This window comes from Zootoca vivipara, chromosome 11 (assembly GCF_965207765.1).
Source record: "Zootoca vivipara chromosome 11, rZooViv2.hap1.1, whole genome shotgun sequence".
Classification (NCBI taxonomy): Eukaryota; Metazoa; Chordata; class Lepidosauria; order Squamata; family Lacertidae; genus Zootoca; species Zootoca vivipara.
This window is the reverse complement of record NC_142594.1, coordinates 10686539-10701828: the sequence shown is the minus strand read 5'-3', so window position 1 is coordinate 10701828 and position 15290 is coordinate 10686539. Positions and strand designations below refer to the sequence as shown.

General features: G+C 45.4%; 1 protein-coding gene across 3 annotated transcripts; it reads right to left on the bottom strand.

Annotated features, from left to right (window-relative positions):
- Positions 1-1948: 1948 nt before the first annotated feature.
- Positions 1949-14470, bottom strand: CCK (cholecystokinin). 3 transcript variants are annotated; one of them, XM_088653678.1, is made up of 3 exons: positions 14129-14470; positions 8375-8623; positions 1949-2881 (listed from the first exon to the last, which is right to left on the bottom strand). In XM_088653678.1, the coding sequence occupies exons 2-3, from the start codon at positions 8619-8621 to the stop codon at positions 2751-2753; spliced, it is 378 nt and encodes a 125-aa protein (XP_088509804.1). In that variant the 5' UTR covers positions 8622-8623; positions 14129-14470; the 3' UTR covers positions 1949-2750. The 3 variants fall into 3 exon arrangements, with proteins under 3 accessions (XP_088509804.1, XP_034986076.2, XP_088509803.1); XM_035130185.3 differs by lacking the exon at positions 14129-14470 and adding an exon at positions 10547-11854; XM_088653677.1 differs by lacking the exon at positions 14129-14470 and adding an exon at positions 10358-10599.
- Positions 14471-15290: the final 820 nt, after the last annotated feature.

Below are 15290 nucleotides of genomic sequence, written 5' to 3'. Positions count from 1 at the left end.
AAGTGTTGGTGCTGACCTTTAAAGCCCTAAACGGCCTTGGTCCAGTATATCTAAAGGAGCGTCTCCACCCCCATCGTTCTCCCTGGACACTGAGGTCCACTGCCGAGGGCTTTCTGGCGGTTCCCTCATTGCGAGAAGCCAAGTTGCAGAGAACCAGGCAGAGGGCCTTCTAGGTGGTGGCGCCTGCCCTGTGGAACGCCCTCCCATCAGATGTCAAAAAGGAAAACAGCTACCAGATTTTTAGAAGACATCTGAAGGCAGCCCTGTTTAGGGAGGCTTTTAATGTTTAACAAATTAGTGTATTTTAATGTTTCTGTTGGAAGCTGCCCAGAGTGGCTGGGGAAACCCAGCCAGATGGGCGGGGTATAAATAAATTATTATTATTATTATTATTATTATTATTATTATTATTATTATTATTATTAACTCCCCTCTGCTACAATAAGGATGGATTCATGTCAGGCTCGCAGCATCTATTTTGCTTTTTACTAGGACCCTGAGGCCCACCAAGATGGAGCCTGTTGTGAACGATTAAAATAAAAATAAAAGAACCTGGAGCCCGAGGATTTGTTTGGAGTACCAGAACTAAACAGAACTCCCATTCAAACTGCACACTCCTTGTCATACATTCCCCCCCAGCTTTCTTCATTTCAGCATATCATTAAGGGAGGGGGAGTAATTTTGTTGTCAATGTTAGACATTTGGGGAGTCAGAAATCCTTGTTGACCTTCAAGTCTCCCAGAAATCTACCAGTAGATTCTGAGCCACCTTTTGCCCACAGCTGTTCTATAGCAGATCGCCCTCTGTTGAATCCCACTCTGTAATGGACAAGAAAAAACTCTCAGTCCGAGACAAATCTCTTTAGTGAAATAATTGCCGCCTTCACGTCTGGGTTCTCCTTGATTTTGAAGCCAGAGGCACTTCAGTGCTATGAAATTCCCCGATAGCACAAAAGTACCCAGGTGTATATGTGCTTTGCTCATTTATATCTGATGCAGATATAAAAGAAAGAGGGTCGGAACGTTGGGTTGTTACGCCCTTCTAGCAGGTAGGTTTCCACAATGCAGCAAATGGGAATTGTTTTATACTTTGAATGCTGGTGAAAAATATTATGGGTTAGTATCTTCCTTGGCTTCTTCCCTAACACAAGTGAGTTGTCCCCCGGAATCCAAACACATATTCGCCTCTTTAAATTTGTCATGCTTCATGTGATACTGTTGATGTCTTGAGAGGCAGTAGGTTGCCCTGTCTATAACTTAAATTCATTTTTTTCCTATGAATGGGGGAAAATAATAATAAAATAAATAAATAAGTGTGCCTATAATGCAAGAAGATCAAACCTATCCATTCTGAAGGAAATCAGCCCTGAGTGCTCCCTGGAAGGACAGATCGTGAAGCTGAGGCTCCAGTACTTTGGCCACCTCATGAGAAGAGAAGAATCCTTGGAAAAGACCCTGATGTTGGGAAAGATTGAGGGCACTAGGAGAAGGGGACGACAGAGGACGAGATGGCTGGACAGTGTTCTCGAAGCTACGAACATGAGTTTGACCAAACTGCGGGAGGTAGTGGAAGACAGGAGTGCCTGGTGTGCTCTGATCCATGGGGTCACGAAGAGTCGGACACGACTAAACGACTAAACAACAACAACATAATAGCTTGCTCGTGTTTGGAGTCATTTAAAGCTGTTTTGTTTTTGTTCGTTTTGTTTTTTTTAAAAACCATTTTGATTGCTCCCAATGCAAGGAGGTTTTCATATTTAAGACTGCAATCCTGTACATCTGGGGGTGAGTCACATTAAATGTAAGGAGGCTTACTTCTGAGTAGGCATGCAGAAGATTGCACTGCAAACTACTGAATGAGCTTCACTGTAATCACTCTAACCATATTAGGGTAGGAGGTGCAGAATCTTCATCTTGTATTTCGAAACAAATGTATAAGTCACCACGAGGCAAGGAATGTTTTGTTTATTCCAGGATTAATCACTGTAGCAGAATGTTCACATTCACTTGACAAAAGAAAATAACCGAACCATATATTAAATCAGAAATCAGTTCCATGTCCAACGTTGCCCTAATTAAATAAAATGGGGGTAGACTTTGAACCCCCCCCCCCCGAAACCATATGCAAAAAGCAGCTATTTTAGTGAAATAAGTAAAATTTCCACACCAAAATTTAACATCAGTATCACCTTTGCGTTGAAAATTGGGCATAGAACCTAAAGGCGAAAATGCTTAGCTGCTGCTGAGGAACTCATTCTATTCACCAGAGATTTTTCAGAATTAAATTTGAAATGGATTCTCATAACCATTGAAAAATGCTTGTCATGTTGATATCTGGACAGATTGCCTCTTAACGCCTGTAGCATTTTTTTGGTATATATAATGTGCTCCTTTGGAAGTTGTTAATATTAACAAACAGTGTATTAACGATGTGAGGGTATTTTCCTTCTGCAGTGATTGTGACACACATCAACAATTCTGGCGATCAGACGACAGAGGGATGAATGAAATACTTTTTAATATGTCTACAACTGAGTGGTAAGAAACTATAGGAGAAAGATAATATTTTTTCTGGAAAATTCTGCATATGTTTATATAATATATATTGCATTGTATAGTTTTACAGACAAATTTACATCAAATACATATGTTTTCTTTTAAAACACTGATTTGAAAAGGATGACAATTTTTTCCGCCCTGTACAGAAATGGGACTTGATTTTCATTTCTTTTAAGCATAGTTTGAAGCTCTCTAAGAAGAGTACTCATATTCTTCGGCACTCCGGCGTCCAAAATCCATCCATCCCATGTAGTCTCTGTCTCTTATTCTGTGCGTCGGGTCAAAACTCTGCAATCCCATCACAGAGACCTTTCCAGAAGCACCTTGGAGAAAACAAGAAAATGAAGAGTGAAATAGAAGTATATGCTCACTATCAAAGCAATAGAAGTATCCTATATAATAAAGTGCAAGTGTCTCTGCATCCAGTCCCTGTGTCCGCACTACTGCGCATGTGGCCCACGGACACAGGGATTGGACGCAGAGACTGGACGCACACACACACACACGCTCTCCCACCCCCCACCTACCATTTCCCTGCGGCCGCCAACCGCTGCTCCCGGCTGGACTGAGCGTTGACGGCGGGGGCGGGGGGGAGCGTGTGTGTGTGTGTGCCCAGAAAGGACAGGTCCCGGGGTTCGGAGAAGCGCTGCGCAATCGCTTCTCCAAATCCCGGGATGTCTCCTTCCTGTCGGCGGCTGGGGGAGAGGAAGGAAGGAGGAGAAAGGGCTGCTTTCTCCTCCTTCGTTCCTGTCCCCCTGCCGCCGACAGGAAGGAGAAGTCCCGGGAGCACCGGATCGAGGAGCCGGTCTGCAGAGTCAGTGCCCAGCAACGCTGTGCTGCATTGAGGAGGCGATGCTGGGCGCTGAGTGCAGACCGGCTCCTTGATCCGGTGCTTCGCGCAGCGCTCACATATGTTCTAGCGCCCGTTTATTTAATGGGCTGAACGACACTAGTGTCACATGAGAGTCTCTGGCACCTCTTAAGTGGGTGTCATTATCATTCTAAGAGAATGAGGGAGGTGTTCGTGTTTCTGATATCTCTTTCCCCAGAAAAATAGTGCCCTCATCTCCCCCCTCTCTATACAGCGGAATCTCGGTTTTCTAGTGTCTCAGAAGACGAACAATTCGGAACCCAAAAGTAATTCCTTCCATTTTTTAACACACCTTGGAAGTCAAACAGCTTCCGGGATGTGTTTCTCAATTTCCCCCATTGAACTCGCTGGCAGCCCTTTGTGCCCCGGTTGTTGAATGTTTCAGAAGTCAAACATTCGACAACCGAGGTTCCACTGTATATGCAGGGACTATGGGGTGGTGCCTTAAACACATACAAAACTGGGCTGAGGTCATGGGAACACGCCGAGTATACAAAGTCACAACTAGCTCTGTATTAGAATAATAGAATCATAGAGTTGGAAGGGATCGTAAGCATCATCTCCTCCAATCCCCTGCACTGCAGGAATCTTTCACCCAATGTGGCACTCAAACCCACAAGCCAGAGATTAAGAGTCTTGCGCTCTACCAACAGAGGTATCCCTTGGCTGGCTGTCTACATTGCCCAGGAGTTTCTCACCAGGGTTCCAGACAAGTTTCTGGTGATGCCATGAATGAACCCTTCTGCATCCAAAGTATTCACTCCAACATTGATCTATGGCTTTTACCCATCAACAAGATTTGCAAGCCATTGAGCCCATGGATGTGGGAGCATACTGGTCTACCCCTTGCCAGATGATGCTCTGTGGGCAAAGCACCACAACCGAGATGCTAATTACCGTCTGTAGCCATGCAGGCTATACACATCTCTGGTCAAGAAGGAAGGAGCAGAGACAGTGGTGTGCCATTTGCCGTTGTATCCCGATAAGCTACAACAAAGCCGCAGGGCCAATGTTGTAGAAGCATCTCTGTGCTGAATGTAGAACAGTTTTGCAAAATAAGGATAAGTCCCTGTTTTGCCATGAAGCTCACTGCGTCGCTCTGGGCAAGTCACAGATTTTTTAGCTAACCTACTTTACAAGGTAGTTGTGAAAATAAACATGTGATAGTTTAAGATGGGCCGTCCTGAACCCCTTGAATGTGATAAATGTATTTTTTTTAAAAAGTACAAAGAGGCTACTCTTTCTGCACAGGGCATCTATTAAAATCAAAAGATTTGCCTACTAGTTTGCACTGACGACTGGACAAGTCAATACAAATGTGGCTATTGTGAAACTTCCGTCTTAAGGGCACAAAAGGGTGGGTGGGATAGGGCTAGGGGAATATTGTTCTGGTAACAAAGGCCCTTCTGAAATCGTTTAGAGTGCTTTTATTTTGTCCTCCACACTCTTCAGTTCTCTTTTATAGGTTCTTGTCTGCTATTTGCTATTGTGAATATCACATAGGAATGAGTGGGAAAGCCTTGGGGAGATCAGTGTGTGATCTCGGCTGGAGTTCTTGCTCACAAGCAAGTTCTACTGGAATAAATTTGAGTTTACTTCTGGATCAAGCTGTTCTCAACTGGGGTGTTCTATGCTTTCCCCTCTGACATTATGGAGGGCTTATAAATATGGAGATAATCCAACAGGGTAACATCGACAGAGAAACCAATCCAGGAGACATGCAACACAGCCCTATGCATGTTTACTCAGAGGTAAGTCCAATGGATCTAATTAGGTTTCTACCCTAATAAGTGTGCCTAGGATTGTAAAATGAGAAAATTCAGGTTGGGTTAAACTGGATCTTCACCTGTAAATTTAACATATTATTAACATCTGTAAATTTAAAAAAATTATTTTAAACTGCACATTTAACATATTATTAAATGCCTTTTATATTATAATAGCTGGCCCTATCAGCAAGTAGAATATACATTATTTTGGTCCTTGGCATCTAAAAACTTAGTTGGAATTCTCTGCAATTCCCTGGACAGCCTTCATATAAACTAGCCCTTTTATACATTTATTGAAACCCATCTTATCCTTTAATCTTTGTCAGGTCACATGCGGTGCGAGGGAGGACTGATGAGCCATTTTAATAAATGATACATCTAGCTGCTGGCTTACCTTTAGTTAGGCTATGTGTTAAAAAAACATAGGGCTTTGGAGTTTTCACTCCAGGGAGGACATTTCTGTGAGTAAATGTGGAAACGAATGGCAGTTTGATGCCACCATCTTTTCTTAGGCACCTGCATCTAAATACAAATTGACATCAACCCAACAAATATTCAAAGGCAACATGTCGGTCAGGACTTCCCAAATGTGGGTCTCCAGATGTTGTTGGACTACAACTTCCATCATCCCTACCTAGCAAGACCAATGGTCAGGAATGATGGGAGCAGTAGTCCAAAAGCAGCTGGAGACCCAAGTTTGGGAAACCCTGATGTAGATAATCCTTTGCAGAGGCTCTCCAAAGAGGGAAGGATAGGAGTCTAACCTGGACTCTTGTGTCGAGAGAGTTCCATGGTAGAGCATCTGCTTTGTGCTGTGTGTGCAGAAAGTCCCAGGTTATCAACCACTGACAACTCTAGGTAGGTCTGGGAAAGACTCCCTTCCTGAAACCCTAGAAAGCCGCTGCCAGTCTGTGTAGCATTGGGAGGAACCCTGAGGATCATCTAGTCCAACCCCGTGCAATGCAGGAGAAGACAGCTGCCCCATATGGGGATAGAACCTGCAACCTTGGCATTATCAACAATGCGCTCCAAGTCTAACCAACTGAGCTATCCATCAGTGCTTCCTCTGTTCCTGTTTCAGGCAAGGGGAATTAGAGGAACCTCGAGGTCCCTCCTGAATCCTAAGCTATGCAGATGTCTTTTGACTCTGCTCTGTTAGCACAGTGCCTTAAAAAGCAGGGGCAAGGAAAATAGCAGGAAAACTTAAAAAACAACACACACAACCCAAAACACATTGCACATTGTTTTACTGCTACCCATCCCTGACCCCCAGGGGTTAGTGGTTTGCTTTGCTTTTATTGTGCATTTGGTTTTTATCTTGTATTTTTTTTTGCTGTGAACCCCCTGAGACCTGCAGATGATGACCAAACTGTGGGAGGCAGTTGAAAACAGGAGTGCCTGGCATGCTCTGGTCCATGGGGGTCACAAAGAGTTGGACACGACTAAACGACTAAACAACAACAACAGGGCCAATTTAATAACAAGCAAACAAGCAAGCAAGCAAGCAAACAAACAAACAATAAAGCAGAGGTTTAGTGCAGATGTGCCAAGGGCACTTTCAGGGTTCAATCCCTGACTGCCATCAGAGAGGAGGTGAAAGTTCTGCCCCGGCACTGCCACTGTTCTTCACGGAGGAAGGACAGGGAAAGACGCAGGCTGCCTAGCCCACTTCTGCAGCTCCTGTTTGGACATCGGATGTTGCCTGTTGCATCCCCTAAATTGTGCGCCTGGGAGATTGGTTGCCACACTCTGGAACAGCATAGCTCTGAGGACTCAGTGGGAGCCAGTTAGGGACAAATGCTCAAGTCCAGGCCTGGGCTGTTTGTTGTCAAAGCTCCTCCGGCTCCCTTCCCCGTACTGTGTGAAGCCCTGGAGGTTTGTCCTGAATACAGGGCTAGCTCACACATTTTGAAGTAAGTGAATTAACACACACACGGCCATTAAGTCCTGAGTCTAGAATTACCTAATGGCACAGCAGAGACTGGGGAAAGCCCCAAGGTATTTTCCAGGCAGTTTAAGCACCATCTGCCCGGACAGTGGTTTCCAGAGGGAATTATCTGAAAAAGAAGGAAGGAAGGAGCCTTCCAGACAAGGGGAAGGCAAGTTGCTCCGCTCCACAAGGCAGGGGTAGACAGAGGTCTTCTCTGACCTTTCATCACCCCCAGCTACCCTTCTCTGGGCTACCTCTTAGCTGTCATATTATCCCCTTCCCATATTCTCTCCTTCCTGCCAGAGACAGTCCTACCATTAGGCGAAGTGGAGTGGCTGCCTCAGGTGGCAAAAGTTAGAGGAAAGAGACAGCTGTTCTTCCTAAGCTCTCTGACCATTCCCCTTTGCTGGAGAACAAGAGTTGCTTTTGCTGCATGGCCCATTTCCAACTGCTAGTCCAGTCAGCTACTGAATGCAGAACGAGGAGGGGACACCATCTTGTCCTTCAACTCAGGTGGAGAAATATATTGGGCTGGTCCTATTCCATGCTTACATAACAGCCTGCTTGTTCTCTGCCTTATTGGCTGGATAGCTCAGTTTGTTAGAGCATGGTGTCAATAACACCAAGGTTGCAGGTTTGATCCCCTTATGGGACAGCTGCATATTCCTGCATTGCAGGGGCTTGAACTACATGATCCTCAGGGTCCCTTCTACAATTCTAGAATTCTAGTTTGCCTTTGTTAGGATGAATGTTGCAACAGCAAATTAATCTTCAAGAGTGTCATTTGGACTCAGATGATGTCTCTGCTTTGTACTCTGTTGGCATGAAGGGAAATAACCCTGCCCTATTGCCTCTCTCTAGCATTTAATCTTTAGAGATAGACTGCTTCTGCACAAGGAGGTTCTATTTTGCTGGCCAGAAGGGCTTGGACTGGCAGAGATGAAACGAGTCAGACTGACACTTTCTGCAGGTGAAACTGAGCAAAGGTATGATAAGGCTTGTTGGAGTAGGTACACTCCCTCTTTTAAAGGCATCAGCCACTCTTGTATGTGTTGAAGAATTGACCTGTTTAATCAACAAGAGCCCTTTCCACAAGATGCAACCTCACTACCTGGGCTTTGCAAAAAAAAAAAAAGTATGAGAGGTCACCCTGCCTTCCATTTGGAGCTATTCATGTGTTGAATTTTACAGGGGTATTTACTTGGGTAGAAAGTACACTTGGCTAGAAAAATGATTCAAAATATACCTCTTCGGGCTTGCTGGAGATATTTGGCCAGTAGAGCGCCCAGGTTGGCCTTTGGGTCAACGTTGCCGTCCACCTGCTGGATAGATTTCCCAGAGCCTGGAGTACGGACATGCCGGTGGTTTTCCAGCAAGCTCTGCTCGAGATCAGTAGCCACAGGATTGGCATTGTGGGACCCTGAAGTCTGCTGCCCCAAGGAGCTTGTGGACAGCGCAGCCAGGAGCAGGCAGATGCAGACCCCACTGTACATAGCTAGAGAGGAAAAGGGAGAAGGGGTTGTCAAGGATCCTAAAAGGCCCCCTTTACACACACACACACACACACACACACACACACACACACACACCACATAGTCTACTTCCAAATCAACAAATATTCTGGCAGCTCAATTAGACAAGGAAGAGATGCAGTTAACTGCCCATGGGGACTAAATACCATAGAGATCAATGCCCTTGGATGATTATATATTGAGCAAAGATAACCAGTTAATCGTTGGGTGGGGGACCAACTGCTTTGACCAACTGAAACCATCCATTGCTTTCCCTTTTGCAGTGCTGGCAGGGGGAAGCAGTTTCCCCTCTTTTGAAAGTGAGACATTCTGCTTTGGAAAGGCAATGAAATATTTACTATATTAGCATGGTTCTGGTTGCTCTGAGTCCTAGGGGGAAAAAATCCAAAGAGGTGTTGACTTCCTTCCTGGGTAATGTGAATGAATGGATCTACACCACAAGATCACACTTTCTGTACCCTGACTTAATTTATCTGGAGTAAATGTATACTCGCTATTCCAGTTCTAGGTTTGCACTCTGGAAACTAGAAAACCAGAAAAGCTAAATTCACCTGTGGGAAAAATAGAACCTTATTCAGTATCCTGGCTGTGAATAGGGCAGAGTACCGTAATTGAGGTTGTAAGTCTCACTGAATTCATCAGGACCTGTTTCTTAGGAGACATGCATAAGATTTCAGAATAAAAGGTATTGGTTGCCATTAAAGTAGTCTTAGGTATGTGTCCCTTCAGAATACATGTGTGTGATATGCACAACTAATGCTTTTCCTGTGCAAGTGTGAGTGAGGATGCTTTGAGGGAGTGAAATAGACATGTCTAAAGATATTTTTGTGAGAGGGTAAGAAATGTAAAGTGAACATTTGATTTTGTGCAGAGCCCACAACTTGACAGATCTATTAAATTCACATGCATTATAGGTTTCAATATGACACCTGTTTCACAAACATCTGAGAAATCAGAATAGGGTACACCTAAAATTAAGTCCCATTTGTTTTAGTATCATCCTGGGTTTAACCCAGCACGAAAACGTAAATGCTTGCATTGGGCTGGAGTGTGTCAAGATGTCTCTGACATGCTAAAATCACCAAGCTCCTTAAACTTAAAAAGAAATTACAGCCCCCAAAATCACTCAGCAGAGATTCTGCTGCAGTCATGATAAAAAAAGTAGCAGTGCCGACATCCAATATCCAAGTAACAAATTGTAAGTGAGATACAAAAAAAGAAAATAAAGAAAAAGTGTTACTTAAATTATCCAGCTGCTAATATTATGGTGCAGAGACTAAAATTCAAATTATACAACCTTTCCACACATCCCACCCACAATATATATACCACTAAAATCCTATGCACACTTACCTGGAAGTTTCATTGAATTAAATGTGGCTTTTTTCTGAAGAATAAGCATGTATAGGATTGCACTGCATGTAGAAATGTCATTCAGATTTTAAAAAGACACCTGAATTCTGTCTGATAAATGTTGGGTTTGGGTTTTCAAAAAGATTTCACAGCCTGCTCCATATAAAAAGTTACTGTAACATTGCCTCTTGGTATAGCACAGGCAACTAACTGAAAACAGCAACAGCCTGAAAACTCGGTTTTGTTGCCCAAGATGCTTTCTCAAAATGCAGTGAATTAACCCTGTGCATGTTTAGTAAAAGGTTAAGAAAGGCAGAGAGGAACAGTTTTTAAACTCAAGGTACCTGTGAAGCTGCCTGCAACAGTTTGGAAGACCATCGCTGATTTCATTCTTACAGTTTCTAAGAAAAACTCAATGCAGTCTAAGAAACCCTTAAGTACAAAAAAAATGAAGCGAAGAAGCCAGCCACTAGCTGTCTCATCCCCCCCCCACACCCTAAAGGCAGTTTCTCAGTGAAATAATCATCTCCTACCTTCTAAATGAGGTGCAGGTTGCTGCTGTACACGAGAGAGGCTCGAGGTTGTAGCTGAGCCCTTCAATGCTGCCCCTTAAATAGCCTGGTTCAGTGTCATCTGTTTGCACAGCTCTGACGCAATGATGGGAGCATCGTACACTCCAATGTATGGGTGGAGGAAATGCACTTGTATTGGGGCTGGGGGGTGGGAGAAGTTGCCAAAGCAAAAGGGTTCAATTCTGTCTCTGCTTCTCTGACACATACTTCTGTCTAGCAACGTTGCAGGGACTTTGACTATGTACTGAGAGAAGACATAAGAACGCCATGAATTTATGGACACCATTCGAGTGGTTTTAATGCAGAGCTTTAGTGATGGCAACTAGAATGAATGAAGCTGTCTTGATTAGGCATCCAAGTCTTTTCACAGGTACACAGCCAAGGCAACTCAGGACAATGCTTAATGTCGTACGGCTGTGATCCTATGCACATTCACTTAGGAATACTGTAAGTCTAAAAGGACACAGGGGAACTTACTTCTAGCCAAATATGCATAGGGTTTGGGTTAAGATTAGGTTTAAATGTGATAGTTTTAGCATTTTAAAATCCTGTGGTGTCCCCCTCACTCTCTCTCCTGAATATGTTCACCAGCCTGTAATCTTAAACAGATTCACTTGGGTACACAGTCTAACACTGGAACAGGTAATATGGTGCTCTCCCAGGGTACTACAATTTCCATCAGCCCCAGCCAGCATAGCCAGTGGTCAGGGATGATGGGAACTGTAGTCTGTAACATCTATAGGTCACTATGTTGACAGCCCTTGGACTATCAAAACCAAACAAATAATTTGGGGGTCTGGGGTGTGGTCTTGTTACTCTATGGAATCCTGCAGATGCTCGCATTTGAAACAACTACTCATGGCTTGTCTTGTGATCTTAAGAAGACCAATGAGCTGCTTCCAGGTGAACTATAAGAGCAAGGAATAATAGTCAATGTGATGTCCTCCCAATGTTGTTGACCCCTGACCATTGGACATGTCCGAGGCTGATGGAAGTTGCAATTCAACAGCATTTGAAGGGGACCATATTGGCTCCCCTTGCTGCAAGTTGTACCAAATTCATTGGAACTTCCCAAAGTAGGGTGGGTTGTTCTTTGGGCTTTTTTGAGAAGCTAAAAAAGTTCCGCACAATGTGTGCTTTGTAACGCTGAACATTGTGCCTTTTTTTTGTAAACTGGTCAGAGGTTTTATTACAATCAAGTGATATATACCTTATGTTAAATCTGAACAATAATCTTGGTTATTTGATTGCCCTCTTTTACCTATTGTTGTTTTTTATCTGTATATATTGCTTGTTTTATGTTGCTATGGCTGTTGGCGAATGTGAATAAAGTTTATCTATCTATCTACCTTATGTTAAATATAGAAATGAAACGCCTTATGGACTTGCACCATTTGGGGTTTGATGGGTAACCTATGTGCCAGTTTGAGCTGGTGAATATTAACACATATTGTCTGCCACTCACCCTCCTACTAGTATATGTGGAACTGATCCATTGTAGTCTATGGTTTGGAATCCAGAGTAAGATAGCCGTGGTTTAATCCAAGCCACATTGAATTCAGGGGGAATTAAAACTTAGTCTAGATCCAATGGTACGTGACTACTCAGGAGACAAATGGTTTCTGATTTTATCTGCTGTATGAGAAGTTTAATAGTAGTTATCTAAGAATATGCTGGTCGAGAACCGTAACAATAACTAACTAACTAATCTAAGAAAGTATAGATGCCAACCGGGCTGATTCATTTCTCCTCCTCCTTTGGCAGCCTAAAATGTATACAGATGTGCAGAAGTGGATTTAGGGGAGAGCTACTGGTTCGGTTGCAGCGGGAACATAAGTGGCAGGGGATGCTGAATTTTGGCATCAAACAGGATGCTGCTGAAATCTGACTCGCCAAGGTCTGCCACTGAGACGTGGTCTTCCTTATTGTAATGTTGTGGAAAGGAAGTCCACTGCAATCAATGGTTACGAAGAAGAATGGAACATTTCCAGGTGAGCATCGGTGGTTTCCTGATTCCTTTCAACAACCCTTTCCACTTTTTTATTTATTTAAATAATAATAATTCCAGGACAGTGAAGTATGGGAAGCTGTGAGTAATAGACTCTTCACTGAGCAGGAAGGGATTTCAGACGTGGGGGGACGACCCCAAACAAAGGCTGACAGATATAGAATCATAGAATTATAGAGTTGAAATGGACCCTGAAGATCATCTCTCTTCCAGCTCTCTGCAATGCAGGAATCTTGCCTGCAGCCATCCCTGGGTGGGCTTGAACTACCAGCCGTATGGGGAACAGTTGAAGGAGCTGGGTCTGTTTAGCCTAGAAGAGAAGAGGCTGAGAGGAGATAGGATAGCCACCATCAAATATCTCAAGGGCTGTCACATGGAAGATGGAGCAAGGTTGTTTTCTCCTGCTCTAGAGGGTAGGACTCGAACCAATGGATTCAAGTTACAAGAAAGCAGATTCTGACGGAACATCAGGAAAAGACTTTCTGACAGAGCTGTTTGACAGTGGAACAGACTCCCTCCAGAGGTGGTGGACTCTCCTTCCCTGGAGGTTTCAAAGCAGAGGTTGGATGGCCATCTGTCATGTATGATCTAGCTGAGATTCCTGCATTGCAGGGGGTGGACTAGATGACCCTTGGGTTCACTTCCAATTCTATGTTTCTATAGAAGTCCGCCAATAATAATAAGCAGAATAAGCAGAAAGCAGAAATGAGCAAGGAGGACAACGTCAATAATCTTTGGCTAGGATAAGGTGTAGTAGTAGTAGTAGTAATATAGATTATTTAAAACTTGGCCGCTTCGTCGCCACCCTTTGCCCACGGCGGAGCTCTCCAAGGTGCTGAACCAGCCCGAGCCAAGTCTTGACTTTCAGCAGAGCCCCAGCTTTTACGGTAGGCTTCCCCGTCCCGACTCCCGATCGTGCAACTTTTCGTCGTCCACGTCGGAGGGGAGAGGGATTATGGGGTGCATCGGAAGAGCATTGGGAGTAGCTTTCCTTCGTCCCCAGGGTTCCAGACCTGGCTCTTCCGGGGCTAAGAGAGGGGGGCGGACACTCCCTGCGTCGGAGTTAGGGCTCTTTTCTCCACGAGGACTGTTTGGAAGCTCGCTAGAGCCCCGAGGTGCCTGGACGGTCGCTTTTACCGGTCGCTTTAAAAAAAGGAAAGAGAGAAAGGCAAACACAGCCGCGCAACCTGAAACCTCGCCTCCTTCCCGGGCGGGTCCGCGGCGCTAAGAAGCGAGCAAACAGTCCCGGGGCCGGGCGCCCGCCCATTGATCCGCCCTGGCGCCGCCGCCTGACCAGGCGATCGCGCAGCGAGTCATCGATCCCAGCGCCGGATTCCCGTCCGTCTGTCTCGCAAGCGGCTTCCCGCCGTCGGGGGAGGTCGAAGGAGGAAGCGGTTCTGCAGCCTGGAAACGCAGCACCACAAAAAAGGGGAGACTCCGGAGTGCCCTGGGCTCACATCTCCAGAAAAGAGGAGCCTCCAGAAAAGAAAACCCCTCCCTCTGGTCCTCTCCAAGAAAAAAAAACACCCGCTTACCTTCTCCTTCTGCCCTGGATGGGGACTCGCCCGATTGTCGCTTTGTGTTTCGAACTTTTCTTTTTTCTTTTCCCCAGAAAGTTGCTTGGCGCCGGTGCTCCTTGGCTCGCTGCCCTCGCTCAGTGCCGAGAGGCTCCAGAGCGACTTGCCTGCCAATGCAGACGCAGCGCTTTCCTCCCGAGACGCTACGCGGGAGGGGGCTGCCTGCCTGCGGGGTAGAGGCGAGACGCTGCGGAGTGAGGGAGAACTTGGGGTGGGGGTGGGGGGACGACGACAGCGGGGCCTCTTCTAGTCCTTCCACTAATTAATTAGTTAATTACCTTTATATCTGCCAAGGAGCTCAAGGTGGCCGGCAGGTGTGCCAACTTCAATAAAATATGGGGGGGGAGTAAGCCCCAACCCACACAATCCATAACAGGATGTGGCACATGCACACCATTTGAATGCCAATGCCCTTCCACTTTGGGGTGGGGGGGGCATAATAAACCTCAAATATTTGACCTCAGCCCCTATGAGTTGGCTCCTATGGTGGCTCGCATGGCGCCCCTCCCCCTCCCCGTTTCATCTTCACAACAACCCTGTGAGGTAGGTTAGTCCAAGAGACCGTGCCTGACCCAAGGTCACCCAGTGATATTCGTGGTTCAGTGGAGATTGGAGTCCTGCCCCCCCAGGTACTAGTCCAGCACTCTAACCACTGCACCATGTTATCTATTTCTACTACACTGCACTCATTTCAGAGGTGAAATTATGGGTGTGTCAGCAATTTGCCAGCCCTGGGCACCAAGCCAAGAGAGTGCCCCCCCCAAGGGCAGCTGACAAACAATGACAATGGAAGGCAAGAGGCAGGAGTCGCCGAATTTCGGTGCTGCACAGGGTTAAAGCCCAGAGTCTGCCACAGCTGATTTAGTTATTCATTCATTGATTACATTTATATTCCACCTTTCCTCCAAGGGTCTCAAGGTGGCGTACATACTCCTCCTCCTGCTTCCTCCCCGTCTTATCCTTACAACAATCTTGTGAGGTGCGTGAGTGACTGGCCCAAGGTCACACCCAGTGAGCTTCATGGCTGAGGGGGGATTTGAACCCAGGTTTCCCAAGTCCCAATCCAGCAGTCTAACTGCTACTACTGGCATCTTAGCATCCTAGATGTGGGAGCTGGAAA

What these genes read in the sequence shown, in the direction of transcription:
- CCK (XM_088653677.1), bottom strand. Translation starts at nt 10,403, where the DNA reads ATGAAATCAGCGATGGTCTTCCAAACTGTTGCAGGCAGCTTCACAG. An exon ending in TGTTGCAGGCAGCTTCACAG is followed by an intron (nt 8,624 to 10,357) that starts GTACCTTGAGTT and finishes TTTCCTCTCTAG; the next exon opens with CTATGTACAGTGGGGTCTGC. An exon ending in TCTCCAGCAAGCCCGAAGAG is followed by an intron (nt 2,882 to 8,374) that starts GTATATTTTGAA and finishes GTTTTCTCCAAG; the next exon opens with GTGCTTCTGGAAAGGTCTCT.